The sequence below is a fragment of the Furipterus horrens genome, unplaced genomic scaffold, assembly GCF_987537825.1.
Source record: "Furipterus horrens unplaced genomic scaffold, mFurHor1.1.pri manual_scaffold_10, whole genome shotgun sequence".
Taxonomy (NCBI): Eukaryota; Metazoa; Chordata; class Mammalia; order Chiroptera; family Furipteridae; genus Furipterus; species Furipterus horrens.
In genome coordinates this window covers 36,534,124-36,556,488 of record NW_028327180.1, presented here as the reverse complement: position 1 = coordinate 36,556,488, position 22,365 = coordinate 36,534,124, and the positions used below count along the sequence as shown (strand labels likewise).

Sequence of the window (22,365 nt, the reverse complement as noted above, 5' to 3'; positions counted from 1 at the left end):
TAAGAAGTACATTTATGTTGGGACCTAGAACTTACATACACAAATATAAAAGTGAAACACAGTTTCTATTAAACAATACTTTCATTATTGCCTGTGATCACTTTGGTATTTTGTTTTCTACTCTATTCCATAAAAAAAAAAAAAATTAAAGTTGGGTGGCACCCACTAAGTTATTTCACAACGCAATGAGTCACAACTCATAGTTTGAGAAACACTGTCCTAGGACTCGTATCCTAGTTTGGAAGTGTCAAGATGCAGCACAATGCAGGGACTAAGAACTCACATTCTGGGAACACACTGCCAGAACTGAAATCCTTGTTCTCTCATTTATTATGTGTGGCCGTGGGCAAGCTACTGAACCTTTCTATACCTCAGTTTCCTTGTCTTCAAAATGGGAGAACAACAGTACTTACCTTGTAGGGTTGTTGTGAAGATTAAGTCACATATATATCTCTAATAATTGCCAGGAATCTACTAAGTGCTTCCTAAGTGTCAGCTGCTGTTATCATCATCATCATCATCATCACTGATCCCATTCTAAAATGAAGCTAAGCTGCAGTACCATTTGGTGGGGGGAAAATAATGCCAAACAGTTTATTTACAAAGCTGTACAAAGCTACACAGCGTGCGGGACAAGGTGGGGAGATGCCCTGGGACCCTGCCCACGCAAGCTGCCTTCCCACGCCACTCCTTTCTGCAGGGGAGAGGCAGAGGGAACTCCTTTACCAGCCATGGTTGGTGTTCTGGATAAGGTGACTGCTGGGTCTTCAGTGACTCTCTCTGCTTTCTACTAACAGACATTTTACTTACTTCCTCACTTGCTTTTTGTGACCACCTATAATTTCACACCCCAAAAGTGAGAAGAACTTTCTTATTACTATCCATCTTGGGAGCCATATTAGAATGCCAATCCATAGAAGAAAGATTGGATTTCTTTTCTCATTGATTCAGTGCACCAGCTCCAATAAGGGACAGTCCACAAAAGGAAGGAGGAGGAGGGGGAGAGGTTGGGGAGGGAGGAAAGGAGGGGGAAGAGCAGCAACAAACTTTTCGGTTATGCCAAAGGCTGGCATGTTTCAGCCCACCTCACCATCTCAGATGCTCTGATGGTCTAACTAAGGAACAAAAGGGGCATCTGCAACCTGGTGGCTGGGAGCCAAAGTCATGAACATTCTATCAGTCACCCAAAGGACTAATTCAGGAAATAAAGAACTGGAGACTTGAAATAAATGTTTCATTGGTCATGATGATCAAAAGATGATGGTTAACACACACACACTCAGACCTCATCCCACTTGTTGTAGGGCTGAAGCGACACCTCCGGGCCCCCCACCCCCTCGCTGGGCTTCTCTGGCTACACCCTGCAGCCACTGCCCCACCCAGGACTCTGTCCTTCACTCAGACTTCTGCTCCATTTTCAGCTTCTCTCAACACAGTGCCTGGATGCTCACGGTCAAGAAGAGTCGAGGGCTTGACCTGAGTCTGCGGTGGGCAGGGCTGCAATGTCCGTGAGTCCTTCTCCATCTCCTTCTCCCCGCTTCTCTCCTCGCCCCTCTCCCACCCCATCGTTGTTCCCCAGAAACAAATAGGATGGCTTCACTGGTCAATTCTTTACATGTACAAACACCGAAAGCAGAGGGAACACCCCTGGCCACCCCCCTCCCCCCAAACCCCAGTGCTGCGAGAGCAGCCAGCGGTGGGTGAGGCTGCCTCGGGAAAGGCGGAGCTGCTGCAGCTGTCCGGCTGTTCTGGAAACTTCTTTGGCCTCTGGGCTTTACCTGGAGGCCTCTTCCTTCAGCTCCTTGTTTTTCCGCACTTCTTCTGCGTGCTTGTCCTGGGAAGGAAGGGAGGGAAAAGGGCAGGTCACACCGGGGGGATAAAGGGAGGGATAAGAGAACTGAAAGAATGGCCATCTCCGGAAGTGAAGAGCAGGGTCTCAAGGAGTCCTGAGAAGGGACAGAAGGTGGCAAGTGAGACTGGCAGGAGGCAGGTGAGTGAGTCTGCTGGTGTGGCCCCAGGGGGCTCACTGGCTGGGACCAACCTCCCAGGGGAAGCACCTCAGAGTGACCCCAGTGCCCACCACCCTCTCCGTCCCTCACCTGGTCATCCTGGGGTTTGCACTGAATACACTACTTGACTTAGTATAAGGAGCCTCTCAGTGTAATTGCCAAAGGAACAGGCAGAGCAGACAAGTCTCATGTGTGTCCCCCCACCCCCCCACATGCAACCTGACGGCCATTTTATCTCGTCTGTCTCCTTATGATAGTTGTCTAACCCCCTCTGTAAAAGATGAGGGCTCTTGGAGTATAAATGGACTGAAGAATTTTTGGAAAGGTTGTCCAACCCCAAAAGGTGAGCTTTCTTACAAGCGTGTTAAGAGAACCCTGTTTTGTTTCACAGCATCATCAAGCCAAGTGATGGCATCTGACTTCGAAGGCCTTACGTCATTGATCAGGCCTCAGTTGTCTGGTCTTTAAAGAGTGGGGCATGCATGGGAAGCTTGTTTACTTCTAAAATTCTGCAGTTTTAGTGTTCACCTCTAGGACTTATCATTACAACTCATTCACTGTACGTAGGTCCGGGTCCTGTGTTAGCAGGGAGCATGCCCTGTTCTTTTTGTATCTCCCAGTTCTTCCTATGGCGCCTTGCGCATGGTAGGTACTCAATAAATATTGTCGTTGCCAGAACCTGGCATCCATCCAGATATCATCTCATCCAGATACCAAGAATCAGCCTGGAGCAGGCACACGAGGCAGTCCAGGTTTCCAGAATATATCGCCTTAAACTGTAAATCTGTCCCTGGAGAGGTCCTAGAATTTTTCATCTTCCTGGGGAAAGTATGGAGAGTGGTGTAACTAAGGCAGTGGTTCTCAACCTTGTCACATGTATCAACATGACCTAGGACACCTGTTAAACTACAGGTCCTTAGACACCATCTGTAGACAGCCAGCATGAATAGGTCTAGGACAGTATGTATCTGCAGTGTTAAACTTGAAACCATGTGACTCTGGTGCAGGTGGTCAATGACCCACACAGGTACTGACACAGGCATTGTTGAAGCTGTCCCTGGCCTGAGCTGGGGCAGAAACCACATACCTATCTCCTGATTTGGTGGGCATGGGTGAATAGAGGTCAAGACCCCAGAAGAGTGAGGCCCATGTGAATGTCTGCCCCAACATCTTGCTTCTTTGAGTTATACCTGACCTCCAAAGTTATTACCCCAGAGTTTGGGTGTTCCCAACCCCTCAGAATGTATTCCATGCCCAGGTGAGCTCACTGGGAAGAACCCTAGATTTCTAGACTCCCTTTCCTTGGTCTCCAATGGCCCCCTCTCTAAAAAAGGCCAGCAGGACAACTGGGGGCTGGTCTCCCTGAAACAAATGTTGAAAGAGCCACCTGGACATGTCGCCAAAGAACTGGGTTCTAGCCCTAGCTCTACTCAGAGGTGGATTTAATGGTAGGCGCACTGGGCACGCACCCTGGGCCCCGACTTCTGAAGGGTCCTGCAAAACCATGTATTTTTATTTTCCTTGTCTCTCTCTTTTTTTTAAGGGGCCCAATATTTTCTTCTGTACCCGGGGCTTCAACCAACCTTAATCTGCCCCTGGCTCTGCTGCTTTGTGGCCATGTGACACTGGGTAAGTCATTTGACCTTCTCTGACATGGTTTCCTCATTGGTACAGTAAGGATAACATCTGTCCTTCTTACTTCATGGACTGGTTGCGAAAATATGGGTATGATGAAATAGAAGTGTTGGGCACTCTTTCAAATACCGTGTCATGCTCTGGACCCAGTTATGTCTTTTGGGCTTGGCCTGAGAGCCCATGTTCCATCCTGTCCCAATCCCACATTTTTTTTCCTGCAACAGTTTGCTCCAAGCCATCCCTCCATAACTGGGGAAGCCTGACATTAGACAAGGTCACCTCCCTCCTATCTGGTACTTGGTGGAGGCCTTGCTGCCCCCAGAAGGAGTAGGTAAAAGAGCAGAGGGGCTGCCGCATGCTGGCTAGCTGCAGGGACTATGCAATGTTCAGATGTCCTATCTTTCTAATCGCTGTTGTGAAGGGCTTGAGAATCTAGGTGGATGGGCAAGAAGGAGCGGGCACCACTCTGCTCACCATGGGACGAGGCCACCGATCGGGTCCAGGGAGTCACCGCGCAGCAGGCGGCTCCTGGAAATAAAACACAGAGCTAGAGCTCTCCCAGGAGCTGCAGGAGAAACTGGGGCAGCCTTGAGACTCAGGAAACAAGGCCAGAATGTTCTCAGCAGAATGGACCGTTACTCTGCTGACACGTGGGACCAACCCCGCCTCTCATGTTTCTCATATTTAGGTGACACCATTTGGTTTATTGACAAAAGGCAGCATATTGGAAAGACCCGTGACTCCCTCAGTCCATATCAAGAGAGTTGAAAAGAATCGTGTTTCCTGCTTAATGGGCAGCTCAGGTCCTCATGCCCTTGGCTTAGAACCAAGAGCTCGTTAGCATCTTTCATTGAGTCGAATTGGTCCATTCAAGGACGAAGCCAGGAGTGTACAGCTGCTTGTTTATCCCTCCTCCCTGGCATTAGGTGAGTGTCCTCTAGATGATTAGAGCTCTAATCTCCCTGAGACAATGAAAAATGTAGCTGTGCAGCACATCCCCCAAGGAATTCCAAAGCTCAGTTTGCACTTCTTGCCTATGACTTCCCAAATTATTCCTTGGAACTACTTAAGGACCCAACCTAACAGAAATATCCCCAGTCCTGCCTGAGGCTGCTTGCTTCCTGAAATGATATGTAGGTTCATCATACTTGCCCTGGGAAGAAAGAAAACATCTCAGGAAGGAGCATCTGCTTCCTGATTCCAGACCACTTACCTTCTCTTGCAGCCGTTCCAACATAGCAGCAAGATGGGCCTCTCGGTTCTCCTTATTGGATTCCATCTTCTGGGCCAATTTTTCTTTAGCCATCTTGATGAAGTTGTTGTTTTCCTCGATGGCTTTTTGGATCACCTCCCGCTCGTGTTCTCGTTTCTCTGCCAGGTGCTTCAGCAGCTCAGCTTCCTGGTACTAGGTGGGCACAAAGGGAGAAAGAGACTCTTGAAGGTCCACACCCAGAGCAGATGACTCCATGAGTCCAGTCCTGGCCCATTGGCAGAAAGCAGGCCACTTCCTGGATTCTCCCACCATACCCTCAGTTCTCTTTCCCTCATGACCATTACTCATTCACTCATTCATTCATTCATTCATTCACTCACTCACTTACAAATACTAAGTGGCCATATACTATGTGCCAAGCACTATTCTAGAAACTTGGGAAAGAAAAAACGTCTATTAGAGATAAGACATAGATAAATAACTTGAATCCAGACTAGCATGTGACATTTGCCTTAAGAGGTAGAGTGGAAGTGTTATAGGACTTCAAGGGAGGAAAAGATTATTTTCTGCTTGAAAAATGAAGAAAAATGACATCAGAGTTGGACCATAAGAATTGACAGAAAACACAGCAGGCTCACCAGGGGGTGGAAGTATACCACATCATGACCTTCTTCCCCCTCCCAAATTAAGGAGCCCCTTCACCTTTTTTTTTTTTCAGTTGCTTAGTGTTTATCAATGTCTTACTCTTGTCTCTGTGAATAGACCTCTTAGAGGTATGTAATGCAGTGCCTTGTCCCCCTGACCAAACTGTAAGCTCCTAGAGACCATAGACTTTTGCTCTCCTCTCAATGATGCCTCATTCTCTGCCCTGCCTATGGGAAGTACTGCCTAAATATTTTTAAGTTGGTGGTGACTTGACCCCAGCTCAGAGCTCGAGCTCCTTTCCCCTCCTGCTGAGAGAGAGGGGAGAGAGGACAGCACTTACCTTCCTTCGCTCTTCAGCTGCTTCTAGTTTCTTCTGTATCTCTTCCAGCGATGGGTCTCTCCGCCTGGGTAGGGAGGCATTGAACTCAGGCACCCCATCAAAGGAGGGTGGCTTCAGGATGACTTCAAAGGACTGGCCTGAGGTGCATTTGTTCAGCTCGATGACTTCCATGTCAGAAATGACACACCAGTTCAGGTCCACCGTATCTGCTGCAGAGAGAAGAAAAGGGGCTGCTCAGCCCTTGCAGACTGCATGGGCACCCATAAAGCATACACACATGCACACACATACGTGGGAGGCCTGGGTGCCCAAGGCAAACCAATGACCAGGGTTCTGGATCTGTCTTCAACATGGCACCTAAGTTCAGTGGGCTCCGATGGGGCTGGAGGAGTTGGTAACCACAGAGAGGTCTCAGGTTCCAAATTTGAGGTCCCAGGATATATGGTTTCTAATAAGGGCTGTAGCAACTGCTTTTGCTTCTGCCACAAGGCTCCTCCCATAGTTGAGCTCTTGCTCAAATTGTCATCTATGGTCGCCAACAGGGTGCACTTACCCATCACCCACCACCCACCCACTCCTCCGCTCCTCGTCCCACTACCAGTCTGATGGCTCAGCCTGTTGACACCTCTCCCCCTCTCCCTCCTACCCTGCTCTCTTCTTTCTTTCCAGTCAGCACTGTCTTTCCGCTGGCTTTGATCTTTTCTCCTACACTGTCTCCCACACCAGCCTAAACAACAGAAAAGAACAATCTCAGGTAACCCAGACACCCCCATCTCTCATTTCCAGAGCAAACCCATCCATTCCTTTTAACCCCCAGGAAGTTAAGAGGTGACCTGTGCCCTGACCGCCCCCAATCAGGATGTGGCCATCCAATGCCCCCTGCCAGCACCTGGGGACATGGTGTTCTGGGATCCATCAGCATGGCTATCACGGAGCCTCCTGGGGTGGCTGCAGGTGAATGTCCTCTTCCCCGCTCTGGACTCTCTCAGAGCATTCTCTACCCTTTGCAGAGGAGACTTGATGACTATGGATTCTAATGCTTTACACCCTCTTCTGGTCTAGGTGTCCCCAAGGGCACAATCTCCGCTTCACCTCTGCATCCTCCACAGCATCATTTGTTAGGTGAATGAATGAAAGCTAAGATCAAGAGCACTCTGCCCAGGGCCTAATTCAGACCTTCAGCTGCTCCCTGCTCCCCCAGGCCCAGCCCCATGCCTGCCTTCGCATGGTGCTTAGACCCTTGGAGTCTTTTACTGGCTCTGGGAAAGAAAAGGTGATGCAGGGAGGAGAGATTCAGGGAACTGGGGTGGGGGCGCTGTACTTGTGGATACAAGCCAGAGAAACCCTCACCCTGTTCCTCTACCAGCTGTGGCCCTGTCTTACCTTCATATTTATAAGATGACTTATTCAGGGGATCAGCCAGGAAACAGGAGCAGAACAATGACACCAGTGGGAGCTCCTTCATCTTCTCTTTGTAGGCTGTGGAAACACCCAGGAGATGACGATGGTCACTGTTTCCTAGTCTCAGAGCCAGCATCCATGTGAGTCTGGATGCCCAAGCAGCCAGCGGTCCCTGGGCTCAGCAGAGGCACCCAGACCCACCTCTTGGCTGGGGGTCCAGCCCCCTTTGCCCCAGATGGTTGTGTTTAGGATTCCTGTGTGTGATTCAGACCCAATTGGGTCCATCTACTAGAACCCGTGCCTTCCAGAGCACTCAGAGACCCCATCTTCTCCCTAGTACATCACCTCCCTTCCTGGGGCCCGATGAAAAATGCTCTCAGGTAAAGGTCCTAGGCACCAATGTCTTTGCCCAGCCCAGCCATGCACACTGGACCAAGCTCTCTATCTCCCTACCATTGCCTAGGTTTTTTTTCCCTTCTTCTTTTCCCTCCAGGCAGTGTTTTCCTGAAAACACTGGAGGTAAAAAGTAGGTAAAGCAGCTCACCCTCATCCCTCTGCTCTTGCTCCTCACTGGGTGGCGAGGTCAGGCTGTGAGCCTTCCCTGCCTTCCCAGTGCAATGGCCACAGCCAGAGGGGCTGCATCCATGAGGGCGGTACCCTCACCCCTGTCTAGTTTCTCTGTGTCTGGGGAGGGTTTGAAAACCCAAAGGTCACAACTCAGAGCCCACTGCACCTGGGCCTGGCACGTGCTCCGGCCCCCTCCCGCGTCCCTCCCATCCCCCAGCCTTGGGACCAATGAGGCTTGCTCTAAGCCCAGGCATGCCCAGGCTCTCTCAGCTAATGCCCAGTGCGATGCCTGCGCACGCTCCTCCTCATTTCCTTTTACAAATTGAAAAAATAATTGACTGCAAAGATAATACATGTGCATTGTAAAAACTGTTCAAAGCACACACACAGAAGAGTAATAGGAGGAAGAACCTGGCTGTGATCCCACCCGCCGTCCAGAGGTAACCTCTTTTAACCCTGGGCATAACTGTTTTCTCTTTTTCTATGAATATGGAAGTATATATATGCATGTGCAGAAATAAGCTCTGCTGCAGTGCCATGTCACATAAACAGTTTTGCACCTACCGGCAAGAGTCATGTTTTCTGGAATGTGAGAGCTGAATCTGACCGAAAATCACAGAGTAAGTCTGTCACCAGCTCAGGATGCTGTTACAAATCTGAGAAAAAGAGAGTATTTTACTGCCGACAGGATACTTGCCAAAGGAAGGTCTTTATTCAAGCAGGGAGGGAACCCCAGGAGTTGCCCCATCTGCTCCCACCTCTGGGCCCTCTGCACACCGACTCTCCCTTTCACAAACTCCAACCACCTCTTCCACATCACTCCAGTCAAGTTCAGCTTCCAGACACTTGTGATGGTTTCATAATTGGTTTCCCAGTCCCCTGAGGATGCAGAAATGGGTTTCCCTAAACCATGTGGATCAAGGGGTGTTCATCTGTCTCCCTGAGCCACTCGCCGGCCTAAATCAGAATTACCTGGGAGACATTCAGAATATAACCTACCCAGAACTTTCCAGTGACCCGTTCTGATATGGGTGAGAGAGAACTGGCCAGAAGATGCCCTCGCACTTCCTCCTGCCAGGAAGCACCATGCTAAGCACTCCTTGACCTCACTTAAGACAAACCCAGGACTACGAGAAGACCAAACATTAAGAAATAATGTCATCAAAATGTAGTTAGTGCAGAGCTGGTAACCGGCATGCAGGGTTATTGTGTAAGCACAGAGACAGAACTCTATTCCCTGCATGAGGCCTGGGGAGCCGGCTGGGCCCTCCAGTGTGAGCAGAACACACCAGTCTTCAATGATAAGACAGAATTGGTTAGGAGAGGCAGGGAGGGCATTCTGCCAAGGAACAGCACATATAAAGGCCAGGGGTGAGGCAGCTTGGTCTCAAGAGATCTCAAGATGGTTGATGCTGGATTAGAAATGGTGAAGGAGGAGGGGGTGGTGAAATAGGAGAGGCAGGGAGGGAGCAGACTGGGGAGTGTCTGGGGACAGTAGGTGACAGGGGTCCACTGAAGGCTACTATTGGATGGAGTGAGAAATAGCCAACAGTGAGTGGCCGTCATGGGGACCACTTATCTCTTGGCCACTGAAATGGTTAGCTTTTGGGTCCACTTGACTGGGCTAAGGCCTGATGCCAATAGAGGTGGTAAACATTGTTTCTGGGTGTGTCTGTGAGGTGTCTGAAAGAAATTAGCATTTGAATCAATAGACTGAGTCAAGGTCACCCTCATCAGTGGAGGTGGGCCTCATTCAACCCGTTGAGGGCTTGCATAGAACAAAAGAATGGAGAAAGGGCAAGTCTGCTCCCTCTGCTTGAGTTGGGACACCCACATTCTCCTTCCCTTGGATGGCGGAGCTCCTGGTTCTGACTGGGCTGAATTACACTGCCAGCTTTCCCGACCGTGGGCTGACCGTGGGCCCTCTCAGCCTCTGTAACTGCATGAGCCGATGCCTCACAGTACCTCTCTTTCGATGCGTCTATATACATCCTGTTGGTTCTGTTTCTCTGAGAAACCCTGACTGACAGTCCCCTCAGTGGTCACTGTGCCAGGAGAGGGTTGCATGAGCCAACAGCTTCCCTGCCAACATCCTCACAAGACAAAGGACCCCGAGACTGACTGAGAACCCTTCTCCTTCCTTAATGAGGTGCATTGCCTCTGGGGACCTGGGTCTGTACTGGCTGGGAACGAGCAGGGGAGCCGATGGGAGCACTGGGCTCAGCCCCAGCTTTAGGGCTCAACCAGTGAGGAGTCACATGCAGACTTCATCTCTTACTAGCTGCCACCAGTCATTTCACATGTCTGACCTTGCATTCTCCATCTTAATTCTGCACAGAAGTGTATGAATTAGAGGAGAAAAGCATAGGTACAGCATCCAGCAAAAAACGAGGTGCTTAATAAATGTTAGTTTCCTTCCCTCGGCCTTTTTCATCAGGGGCCGCATGCCTGCTTCAGAGTCATTACCTCTGGTTCTCACCAGCCCTGCAAGGACTGACATCCCCATTTGTAGATGAGGGAATGGAGGCTCAGAGTGTTTACGTGGCTGGGAAGTAGAAGAACGGAGACTTGAAGTCAGGTCAGCTGGCCTTACAGTGCTCCATTCCTGCAGTGTTTCCTTATGCTTTAGAGACAGAGGCCCTGCCACATCTCTCCCAGGGCGGCACAATGGGCCTCTCTCCTCAAAGTCAAGCTGATCCTGACAGTACCAGTGGGTCCCTGAACAGGGAGGCAGGCCTGAGTGCCTGGATGCGACATCCCTGGTCATGAGCCTCAGCTCTACACCACCTCTCTTCCTGACCCGGCTGATTGTGATGGCAACTGGTAGAATGAGTGGGCCCTTGCCAGGAGAGGGAGCAGCCTCAGACTTTACCCTGGATAATGGATTAGAAGTGGGGGTCCAAATAGGTGAAGAGGAGACAGAGAAGGACATCCTGAGAAAGAAGGGAGACTGAGTTGGGCTTTTTGCATAGGGGCAGGTACCTGGAGTAAGGGACCACACCCCTTGATGTGAGCTGAGAATGATAATTAAGACCCTATACCTGTGAAGCACGTTACAGGTTACAATTTCTGTCACCCACGCTCTTCCAGTTGATCTTTGCGTGAGGTTAGGTTAGACTGACAAGAAAGGCATCATCAATTTCACTTTCAGATGAAGAATCTGGGGCTCAGAAAAGGTAAGACTTTTGGCTAAGGTCACACAGCTAGTTGGAGGTAGAGCTGGTTCTAAGATCTGGGTCTTTTGACTTGTTAACTCGTCCTTGTGGGCGGTGGAGGGTCTATATGTTAACTGCTGATTCTTTCATGATGCTGGGGACTCAGGAAAAGCCAGTCTGGCCTGAGGATTTAATTATATATGTGTAAAATTAAATATATATATGGTGTAATAGGTACTTTCTACACTTCTATAATGATACTGTGCTCAGAGTTTTAGGAGCAGCAAGAACCAGGTGGAGGACACGGGACAGAGAGGCAGAGAAGCACCAGGGCAGGAGACCAGAAACACCCTGGAGAGGTATGCATGGCCAAGCGATCCATAACTGAGAGTTTCACAGGGTCAGAATCTGCATAATTAAAAATGTGCATTTATAAAGCATCTACTATGTGACAAATGCATTCACTTCAATTTTCATAATAATGTTGTGACATAGGAATTGTTATCTCTGTCTTATAGACGTGGGAATTGAGGCTCAGAGAGGCTGTGACATTTCTAAGATCACTCAGTGTAGTAGGTTGGGGTGTTCTCCAATAAAGTATATCCAAGTCCTAACTCCTGCAACTTGTAAAAGTAACTTTATTTGGAAAGAGTCTTTATAGATCTCATGAAGCTAAGGATCTCAAGATGAGCTCATTCTATATTATCTGGGTGGCACCTAAATCTAATAAGTGTCCCCATAAGAGACATACAAAAGAGAGACACACAGAGAGAAGAAGGGCATGTAAAGATGGAAGCAGAGATTGGAGTGATGCTGCCATCAGCCAAGGAATGCCTGAGTTCACCAGAAGCCACCAGAGACTTTGGAGGGAGTATGACTCTGCTGACACCTTGACTTTGGAATTCTGAGCACCAGAACTGTGAGAGAATGAATTTCTGTTGTTTTAAGCCACTAAGTTTGTGGTAATTTGTTCCAGCAGCCCTAGGAAATTTGTACACTCAGTAAGTGACAGAGCCAGGGTTCAAACCCATGATTCTTTTACCTAATCTCATCTACCAGTGTTTTTACATAGTCTAGTATTTTCCGCAAGATAATCTGTGTACATGTACCTATGGGTACGTGGGGCCCTTATAAATCTTTGTGCCAATAGTCATGTCATTTTTATTGCACTCAATACCCAAAAGATGTTGCTGTCCATGGAACATTCTGAGAAGAGATATAAGGGGGTTGTGAGGAGGTCATGACTCTTTTGAAGGCCCAGCAATGCAAAGGGGCCCCAAGCCATTGGCTGGTGGCAGTCACAGCAGGAGCCTGACTCTGCCCCTCATTCACCTGTGGCATCAGTGTTGGGTAGGGTTGGTCACACTGCCTTCACAGCATTCAGTCTGGCTGTGAGAATTTCAGGTTGTCATACAGGCTGGACCTGGATTGAAGGCACGCCACTTGGAAGATCTAGTGATGTTAACCTCTGGCCCAGAGGCCCTTCAGAACAGCTTAGGCCTCGGTTCTCCCATCTTAGACACCAACTGCCCAGGCCATTCTCTTGGGCACATCCAATCCATCCTAAGGCCCACCAATGAGCCTAAGTCCTAGAGGCCAGGGTCGTATAAGCTTCTCACAGAGCTGTGGGATCTGTAAAATGGCTTGGAGGTTTGGGTCATGTTGCCATGCCTGCAACACCTGCAATGGAATGGGGCCAGCAGGTCTGTTTTGGGATTGTCAGAGAGGGGGCAGTTAGGGTGTTATTGCCAAAGGTCAGAGAGAACAGAATGCCAGGAATTTCACAGGCAAGACAGAGATTAAGAAATAATGGAGGCCAAAATAGGCCTGAGGCCCTGAGGTCAGGCCCGTCAGTGGGAGATTCTAGGAAGGAGATTAGACATCAGAGTAGCATAAGGCAAAACGCCATGCTGAGGCAAACCTCTGGTTCTCGCAGAGGGTTCCTTGCTGTGTTTACTGTGAAGGCTGAGGCCAATCCCAGGCCTTGGGTAGCCCCTCAGGAAGACCAGCAAACTGACCGCATATATTCAATGGTAGCAAGGGGGCCCCCAACAGAAGGTTGACATGTCACATAACTCAGGTGATAACTACAGAGCCAGAGCTAGAGCTCATGCTCCTGCCCAGCGCATGCTCCCAAGCACTTCTGATGGACACAGACAAGAGGCAGGGCTGCCCTGGGCAGCCCAGTCCCTGTGCTGTCGGTTATGATCCAGCATAGCAGGTGGAGAGGGTGACTCAAGCTTCAGATGCTAAAGGTGAGGGTGTGATGGGGTTATTATGCAATTTAGTTTTTGCAATGCTTCTAGTCTTGCAGTGGCTCTGGAACTTGGCCGTGTGATGGCTGTGTGACTGAGTTTATTGGGAGCCAGGGGGCCTGTTGAGCTGCATGCAGGGTGCATTGGGACTGATTGCTAGAATAGGAAGGGGAAGATCAGAGACCTCCAGGCCAGGGGAAGAGTTTGTGCTTTATCTTCTATTCAGTGGGAAGCCACTGACATCTTTTGAATAAGGGGAGAGGAAATGGTGGTGCTGATAACAGCAATAATAATGGCTCCCATTTCTTGAGCACCTCACTTGTACCAGGAAAACCACAGATATTATCTCAGTTTATTCTCTGAGGTTCTTTTGTAATGAGGAAATGGAAGCTCACCAGAGTCGAGTTAATTGTACCATGTCCTGTGGGGAGTAAGGGGTAGAGCTAGGATTTTCATTCTAAAACCTGGCTCTATCTTTAGATTACATTATTTGTGCAAAAAGATTCATCTGGCAGCATGATCTTGGGGAAAGATGAGGAGGGGAAGGCTAGAAGCTAAGACTAGGCAGAAAGTGTTGAAGATCTGCCTAAAACAAGCTAAACCCTAGACTGTTGGCAACCCACCCAGCACTGTTTCCTTGTTTTGCAAACTGGTCCATACATTACCCCCAGGTCCAGCATCTAAGAGTCTGTATGGAAAAGCAAGTAATCACACATTTTTTTTTTAAATGGGTTGCACCTTTAGCATAACTGGTAAAATAATTAGTGATAGCCCAACCAGGCAGAGTCCAGGGCCATCAGGAGATAAGACACAGATGAGTAAGTTTTGATTGGGGTGAGGGTGGCTCACAGTGAAGGTTTAGAGTCAGGTTGTTGACTGGAGAGGGATTTCATGGATCCCCCAGCTTCCTCTAGAACATCAGAATGTCCCAGGTGGAGAGACCTGGCCATCACCGGCCAGTGGTTCTCAGTTGGGCAGCATCTCTCCCGGGAAGTACATGGGACTTTTTGATGGTCACTAGACTGGGGTGGTACTTGGGGGCATTTAGTGGGCAGGAGTCAGGTAGGTTAAGTATCCTGCATTGCACACAACAATCCCACTCAACCTGCAATTGTCCCTTCTGAAATGCCAGTAGCCTTCTCTCTGGAGGCCAAAGATCCTGAGATTATACTGAGTTGGTGGCAGAGATAAGATTGGAGTCCAAGCCTCTGGATTCCAATATCAGTACCCTCCCCCTTGAACTGATCCCTTCTCTCTCCCATCGACCAGGATGTGCGTGAACAGCCCAGATGGGGACCGCCAGAGCAGCAATAAAAAGATGGACACGCATAGGGATATAACAGCAGATGGACTCCTTTATGGTGACCAGAAACGGTGACCCACACTCCAAGACTTTTTTGTGAAGCAGTCAGTGACCTGCAGCTGACAGAGAAGAGCAGCCAGTTCTCAGATGCCAGAGGGCCGTGGATTGGGTGCACATCTGCCCTCCTGAGGTGCCTCTGACAGGCCACACGGCCAGCGTGAGTGAGCACCTTATATGTCACTTCAAGGAATGCCATCAGGATGTGTCAATTCCCATGTGGTCTATTTTTGAGGGATAAGAAGCTAATGCAAATATAAGTGGTTTGAATGGAGGGTTCCTGGCAAGGGTGTTCAGACTGAATGGGAACTCTGCACAGAATCAGGGCACGGAAGCAATGAGTTCCGAACTAGGCCTTGGACCACAAGCAGTGCAGGGAGGTGGCTCTTTAGGTCCGTGCCAATGGGCAGTCTTTGTAAAAGTCCTGTTGAAGTTATTATTTACCTGAAATAAGCTGCATATGCTACCTTAATGTCATGGAATCATATGATCTCCGTACTGTAACCCTGGTTATTTCATGTTGATCAGAGGCTCTTATTTTATTTCAGTTAAAAAAAAAGAAGATAAATTATTTTTTTCATGAATGTGGTTTTCATTCTTTCCACAATTATTATTGAGTATTTAATTCTCTGCCAAGCCCTCGGCAAGGTCCTAAACTATAACCACAGGGGTTTTTGATGATAAAACGTGAAACAGGCCCCCTGAGTGGGAATTTGGAGGCTCTGGAAGTTTCCCAGATGCTCTGTGGGCCTTGGGCAGTTCTCCGGCAGTCGCGTGGGACATGTTATAAAGGGAGGGGGTGGATATTCGTGAGCACAGGCCAAGGAGGGCTTGTGAGACATGCGAAAGGAGACTGGGTGAAGCGAAATAGCGTGCGCTTAACTGGCTTTGGGGACTGGTGTTTGTCTAACCACCCACCTCAGGTTGGCTTCGGGAGGAAGAGATTCCACTTAATACCTAAAGACTAAGAAATGCCACTTCAGCTATGCTTCTAGGAAATAAGGAGGTGTCACCTGTTGGCAAACACAGAGTTCTGGGGTTTGTGTTTATATTGGGAGGCAAGACAGAGAAGCAAAATTAAGCCTGGGTGACTGACAGCCCTAAATAATCCACAGTGATGGCATCTTCAGGGCTATTTTTATTTTGAGTCAATATATACAGAAGAAGCAACATATTAGGAGTTAAGTTCAGGGACACAGACTTCCATTCAGTGTCACTGGATGGAGTGCAAGGCTTTGTGACCCAGGTACTGTGAGAGGTCCGGGGGTTGAAGCACTTGGAGGAATCAGGGTATGGAACAAGCCTGTGTATTCTTACTCTAGTCACAACACTGGGAGTATTTGTAGTATTTTGCAGTTTACCAGACACTTTCATAGGCACACATATGCATATATGTGCAATGTTTTTATTACAAACATATTAACATATTTTAGAGCATCTATGTGACAGAAACAAGAAAAATTCCTGTTATCTTGCTACTTTTTGCTATTTGCATTTTCTTGTAGTTTTTTTCCTTGTGTCTGTTATCTGTAATCTGGATATGTATATTTTATCATTTCATTCTCCCCAAAGCCCATGAAATAGATACTTTTTATATCCATTCTACAGGTAGTCAGTTCAGATAAGTGACTTGATTTGCCCAGAAGTCACACAAGTAAAAAATAATGACAATGGGATTTGAACCCAAGTCTTCTTATATCAAAGGCCATCCTGTTTCCAGTAAACTCCCATGGTACTTCCTCAAATTCAAGGCCAAGCATAATGGAAGCAAGAGAGATGATTGTCTGGGGCATGTGGTTGAAGGGTGCACAGAGGCTCATTTGCCCCAAATCTGCCTCTCAACTGCGGGTGGCCTATGTGCTTAAAATTCTCACTGCTAAACTCTCATTGGATCAGGCATCACCTCAGAAAGCCCCTGCTAAAATGTGCACATGGGACCTACCAAGTGTAATAAATTAAATCATGTTCCTATCAGCAGAGCATAGGCAAAGAACTTGTAGACATTTTCAGAAGTCAAGCTCTCTGCCCATAGATGGGAGGAGTCATGGAGATTTCTAGCATTTTCATTTCCCACCCTTTTTCAGTTGAGGAGACAGAGAGAGGGCCAAGAGATCCAGCGCCTTACCCAAGAATAAGCAGGAGTAACAGAGCCTGTGTTCAGGCCTGCATTTAGCTGCGCTACAGGGAGACTCTTCTCTTTTGTGATAATATTCTTGTTTTCTTTGTTCTTCTTCATTGCTTTGTAAGTTTTGCATCTTGTTTTTATCTTTAAGTTAATATCATTTATACCTGTAGTTCACTACATTGAGAATAAAACAGTATCTAATGATTTTCTTTGCGTGAAATGGTTTTGTCAGAATAATCTGGGTTTTCAGTTATGAATTACCATTATTGATTTATTTATTGAGAACCTACTATAAGCACTATGTGAGGTACTAGGAAGGAGTACAGTCGTGAATTTAACAGACATATTTCCTAGCCTCCAGATATCTGACAATTGCATTCTGCTTTATAAATGTGTTGATTACAATTAGACAATGACTCTAAATTCTAGTGTTTTCTTTCTTCATGACCATTACCAATATCCTTTTTGTACTAGAGTTCTCTAATTTGATTAAAAAATTGGATTAAAAAAATTGGCTAGACTACTTCCGGAGTAATTTTTTTTAGAAAGGACTCATGGAATACTTGTCGAGTCCTTATGTATCTTGTCTGCTGGTCGGTGCAAAAGACAGACAGACCTGTCCCAGTAGCAACAGTCAAGTTGTGTTTGTACTCTCAGCAGACAGAGCCTCTCCACCTGTTTCCTTCTTTAACTGCGGGATAAACTCTGAGACCCTAGTTAATGCCTGAAACTGCGGATAGTACTGAAATATACATACTATGCTTTTTCCTAAACATACCTACCTTTTCACTTAAAGAAAGCACTTTATGGCTTCTTTTGACATATCTGCACTGCCAGAAGCACTAACCTTGATTTTGGGGTCATTATTAAGTAGAATAAGGGTGACCTGAACACAAGCACTGTGATATTGTGTGACAGTCGATCTGATAACGGAGATGGCTACTATGTGACTAATGGGTGGGGAATGAATACCTCGTGGAAACTCCGGATATCCCAGGCAGGACAGAGCGGCACAGAGTGAGATTTCATCATGCTACTCAGAATGGCATGCAAGTTAAAGTTTATGAATTGCTTATTTTTGGAATTTTCCATTTAATATTTTCAGACTACTGTTGACCAAGGGTAACTGAAACCGTGGAAAGTGAAACAGTGGATAAGGAGGAGATACTGTACTCAATTTGAGCCTTGCTCCCTACCTGGTCTGGGTTTCTGGGTACTGACACCAAAATGACTCACTGGAATTTGCTCCCCCTGCTTCCCAGCTGGGTCTTTCACCCCAGAGTCTGAGCTCAGATCGCTTTTCTATATTCACATTCCCTGATTTGGTCTCTGAACTCCCAGGTTGCTTGTGCCCTCTCATAAATTAGGTCAACCACTCCAGGCTCCTGTCCCTTCTGATCTGTTCTGTCCTCCTGCTTCCCATCACCCACCTCTGACGGTAGGACGCTAAAGGGGTAGACACATAGCTGTCAGTTTTAATTGATGGAAAAGCCCAGTGAGCTTTGGTGGGGAAGACGGAGAGGGGTGTATGAAGGCAGAGGTTAATTTACCTACATCTGTCTGTCTTTCTGTCTTTCTAGTGGGACTAAAAATGCAAAACAAACAAACAAACCCAAAACCAAAACCAAAACAAACAAGCCCCACAAAAAACAAACTAAAATGCTCTTTAAAATGGCAGGAGAGTTTTTTTTGGTCTTTACTCCTCCCCAAAGCAAAACAGAAAAAGTAACCTTTTCCGGACTATCACATTTCTAAATATAGCAAATTCTAACTTTATAAACACACTAAATTGTACAAGCCGAGAGAGGGAGAGAAAAGGAGAGAATTTGGTTCTTAAAAAAAATTATAAAAATTACATTATAATTATAGGGCATTATAAAAATTATATTTTGCATATTTTATAATTTTCCTCCAATTTTTATCGCCCTCTGCAATCAAGTCTCATTTCTAACTACTCGTGACTTCAAAATTTCTGGGAATTTTATGCCTCTAAATGGGAATCTCCAGGTAAGTAGAAAATAATATAAAAATATCAAGGAGGTCTAGGGTGAAGATCTTAGAGGTTCAGGAAAAAATTAAGCCTTTCTTTGGTTATGATCTTTATTTTTTAAATATTCAATTATTTAAAATCAAGGATATAAAATATCTGAACTTTCCTGTTCTCTCTATATGGTTGGCTTAACGAAGTCACTATCTCCTCTCTCTCTCTCTCTCTCTCTCTCTCTCTCTCTCTCTCCTTCCTTCTTTGTCATCCCCCACCCCCTGCCCTGGTGTCCCTTGTTTCTGTTCCACTGCCTTTCTCTCTGCATCTCGGTTCATCAATCTTTGTTGCTCTATTTTAAATCTTATTAGTTATCCCACTTCTGTCCCATACAGCAAATGTGGTTCAAATCGCCTGGTTGGATGAGAAAAGGCAGCCAACTTCACTTGGCTCTTGAATTTCTTTTATGGTGCCAATGAAATCTAGATATTAAGCAAAAATGCAAGAAACTCCCACTACCCCACTGCCAATAGTGTCTGCTCAACAGTCTGTCTGACTTCTCTGTCTTCGAGGGATCCTTAGGACAAAGTATCTCCCTAAAGAGATGCAACTTTTTCCATTTAGTTGTACGTTTGGGCATTTATTTTGTACCTGGTAATAGGGACACATGAACAAGACAGTTCTTCTTGCAAGAAGTTCAGCCTACAACATCGAATGACCTTGCGGACATTATGTTAAGTGAAATGAGCCAGTCACAAAAAGACAAATACTGTGTGATCCCATTTACATGAGAGAATATAGAATGGTGATTGCCATGGACTTGGGGGGAGGGAATGAACAGTTATTGTTTAATGGGTACAAAGTTTTAGTTTGAAAAGATGAAAAAGTTCTGAAGATGGATGGCGGTGATGGCTGTACAACATTGCGAATGTGCTTAATGCCACTGAACTGTGCACTTAAAACTGATTAAAATGGTAAATTTCATATTATGTGTATCTTACACAATTAAAAATAAAAAATATTTAGTCCTGACTGGTGTGGCTCAGTGGATTGAGCGCCAGCCTGTGAACCAAAAGGTTGCTGGTTTTATTTCCAGTCAGGGCACATGCCTGGGTTGAGGGCCAGGTCCCCAGATTGGGGGCGTGGGAAAGACAACTGATTGATGTATCTCTCACACATTGATGTTTCTCTCCTTCTCTTTCTCCCTCCCTTCCTCTCTCTAAAAATAAATAAATAAAATCTTTAAAAAATAATAAAAATTAAAAAATAAGTTTATAGTCTAGTAAGTTAACCATAGGCTTACAGTCTCATAGCTAGAAAAAAGGAACTAGAGGTTTCTCAGCCCAATGTTTCTTAAATCTTTTTCTTACTGGAATCCATAATAAAGTATTACATTATATATCATGACCCAGTATGTATATGTCATGCTACTGGTATATATAGTCATTGATACATACATATATGTACACACATACATATAAATGTTTACATAATTGACATATAAGCATAAATGTATAAATACATTTATACTTATATTTATAAATATATAAATAGCTTAAAAGTATACCACGAAAAATGGTACAGGAAACATTATTTACTCTACTATATGGGATGTGTTCTGACTTTTTTTTTTTACATGTTTTAATCTCATTTTATAAAAAAAAACAAAAAACAGTTACAATCCACCAATTGATTTCACAATCCACTAATGGGTCTCAATCTACAGTTTGAAAAACATTAAGCCAGACTAGTCTCCAACACAATGCATAAATCTCCTCTACAGCCACCTTGCTGGTGGTAATCCCATATCTCTCTTGAATGCCTTTTGTAATGGGGAACTCACTCTCTACAAAGCTCTATGGTGGATCCATCTAGCAATGAAAGATTCTCACCCACTCCAAATCTGTCCCAGAAAGGCTCAGGTGCTGGTGATGATGAGCGAGCTTCAGGGAGGGGTGAAGGCATAGTTCCAGAAAGCAAGGGGGGAGGTTTGGGGTGAGTGGAGGAGGGAGTTGCCTGGCTCTAGAGGACAGAGCAGGGTGTCCGAGAGACTGGAGCTCTGCTGATTAGACCTTTTGCCTTTGCCTCCTTACTGCCTGCTCCAGCCCTGTGATTATTCCCTCACCTGATAGATGATCTTATTCCCCCAGCACCCTGCCTGCCTGCCTGTGGGAGGGGTGTCCTCCCCCTAGAGGGGGCCTTAGCTTCAGTAGAGACAGATTCCCCCACCTTCCATCTCAACCCCCCACCCTCCCTGCAGGACTCCAGCCGCCCACCCCTGGCCATCTCTCCTGCTCTTCTCTTGGTCTCGAAACACAGAGTATCTGTGCCCTGGTATTCGGCTATGGGCTACTTGAATATTTCTGAGACCCCTGAGGGGATCTGGAGACCTGCCATTTTTAGGACAATGGGACTCCTCCACACCTGACTGTGTCTTTCTGGGAGGAATTAAACAAAGACAGCACCACCACGTGGGGATAGCTGGCTATTGGACATCAAGTCCCTGGGTCCTGCATGAGAAGAGGACAGTGCCAAACTCCAGGCAAGGGTGGTGGGCCGAGGGAGGCGGAGCCTGCCTCGGCCACAGCAGGGACCAGGGCGGACCAGGGCGTGGCCGCTTGCAGCTTTACACAGCTAGCCACCCTGCCCAGGTAGGATCAGGTCAACCTCAGGGCAGGGCGGGGCAAGGAAGAGGTGGTGATCTCATTGTATCCTTAGAACCAAGAGAAAAAAGTAACTCAGTGCAGACCAAGGAGAAAGAGATGGATGATACAAAGGGGGAGGGAGAGGAGAAAAGCTAGGGCTGAGAAAGGAATTGTAAAACATGGGGCAGCCTCTAGCTTGAAAGGAGCCTTGGGGTCAGAGCCAGCTCCAGGGAGGCTGGACTTTGAGTAAAACCTTTCTCCCCAGCAACAAATATTTTTATGCAGAAAAAAGCCTCACCATGGGCATCTGACCCAGGCAATTCCCGCCCATCCTCTTTCTCCTGAGCTCTGGAATGGAAGGAATGCCAGCAGCCCACCCTCATCCATCTGCCAAAGCCATTATTTTCCCCTCACCTAATTTCCCTCTAGATTTGACAAAGTTTAATTGAGCGAAACCAAAAGGCAATACAATGGGTGCCAGAACCCTTGCTGTTTCTCCTCTTTGTGGCTGCTGGTTTACTTTTTCTTTTATCTGAAAAGCCTCAAATAATTTGAATTTTATTTCTACTTACCTGCAGTCCAGTTAGAAGCCAGCCGCTCCCTTCCTCACTCCCTCAATTAGTGGTACCCTGCGCTTCTCTCCACATCAGCACCACTGCTCGGCTCTCGCCATGACATCACCTTTGAGCTCTGTGATTGGCCAACAGTGGGTTGCTTGGCAATTGGACAGTCTCCTCTGGCGGAGCAGGGATTGCCTGAGTGAGTAACTCTTAGCAGGCCAGGGAGTGGAAGATGATGTCAGACAAATAGCCTGCTTCCCATGCTGCCTGTGGAGCTGGAGGACCAGAGGGTGAGGGTGGGGATGAAGAAAGAGGGAGTGGTAGGGGAAGGTGGGAGTGAAGGCACAGCTTGCAAGCCGTGAGCGAGAGCACCTGGAGAGGGGGATTGATGAATGATTTCCAGAATCGTTAGTTCTTTCAGAGCTGGGGGTGGGAGAATACGGAATCTAGAGGAGAAATCAGAAAGCACAGATG

The 22,365-nt window shown here is 46.9% G+C and overlaps 1 protein-coding gene across 4 annotated transcripts; it reads right to left on the bottom strand.

The window, feature by feature from the left end:
• Positions 1 to 1,226: 1,226 nt before the first annotated feature.
• STMN4 (stathmin 4) lies at positions 1,227 to 22,019 on the bottom strand. Of its 4 annotated transcripts, XM_090289060.1 has the most exons (8): positions 21,904 to 22,019; positions 8,375 to 8,466; positions 7,226 to 7,321; positions 6,489 to 6,569; positions 5,843 to 6,051; positions 4,858 to 5,049; positions 4,119 to 4,172; positions 1,770 to 1,834 (listed from the first exon to the last, which is right to left on the bottom strand). In XM_090289060.1, exons 2-7 carry the CDS (start codon positions 8,385 to 8,387, stop codon positions 4,152 to 4,154), a joined length of 612 nt encoding a protein of 203 aa, XP_090145186.1. In that variant the 5' UTR covers positions 8,388 to 8,466; positions 21,904 to 22,019; the 3' UTR covers positions 1,770 to 1,834; positions 4,119 to 4,151. The 4 variants fall into 4 exon arrangements, with proteins under 4 accessions (XP_090145185.1, XP_090145187.1, XP_090145186.1 ...); XM_090289059.1 differs by lacking the exon at positions 4,119 to 4,172 and having other exon boundaries at positions 1,227 to 1,834; positions 21,904 to 22,015; XM_090289062.1 differs by lacking the exon at positions 6,489 to 6,569 and having other exon boundaries at positions 21,904 to 22,014.
• Between the last annotated feature and the right edge of the window lie 346 nt (positions 22,020 to 22,365).

What these genes read in the sequence shown, in the direction of transcription:
- STMN4 (XM_090289059.1), bottom strand. An exon ending in GAAAGAAAGAAGAGAGCAGG is followed by an intron (nt 6,052 to 6,488) that starts GTAGGAGGGAGA and finishes TTCTCTCTGCAG; the next exon opens with CAGATACGGTGGACCTGAAC. An exon ending in CAGCTGAAGAGCGAAGGAAG is followed by an intron (nt 5,050 to 5,842) that starts GTAAGTGCTGTC and finishes GTGCCCACCTAG; the next exon opens with TACCAGGAAGCTGAGCTGCT.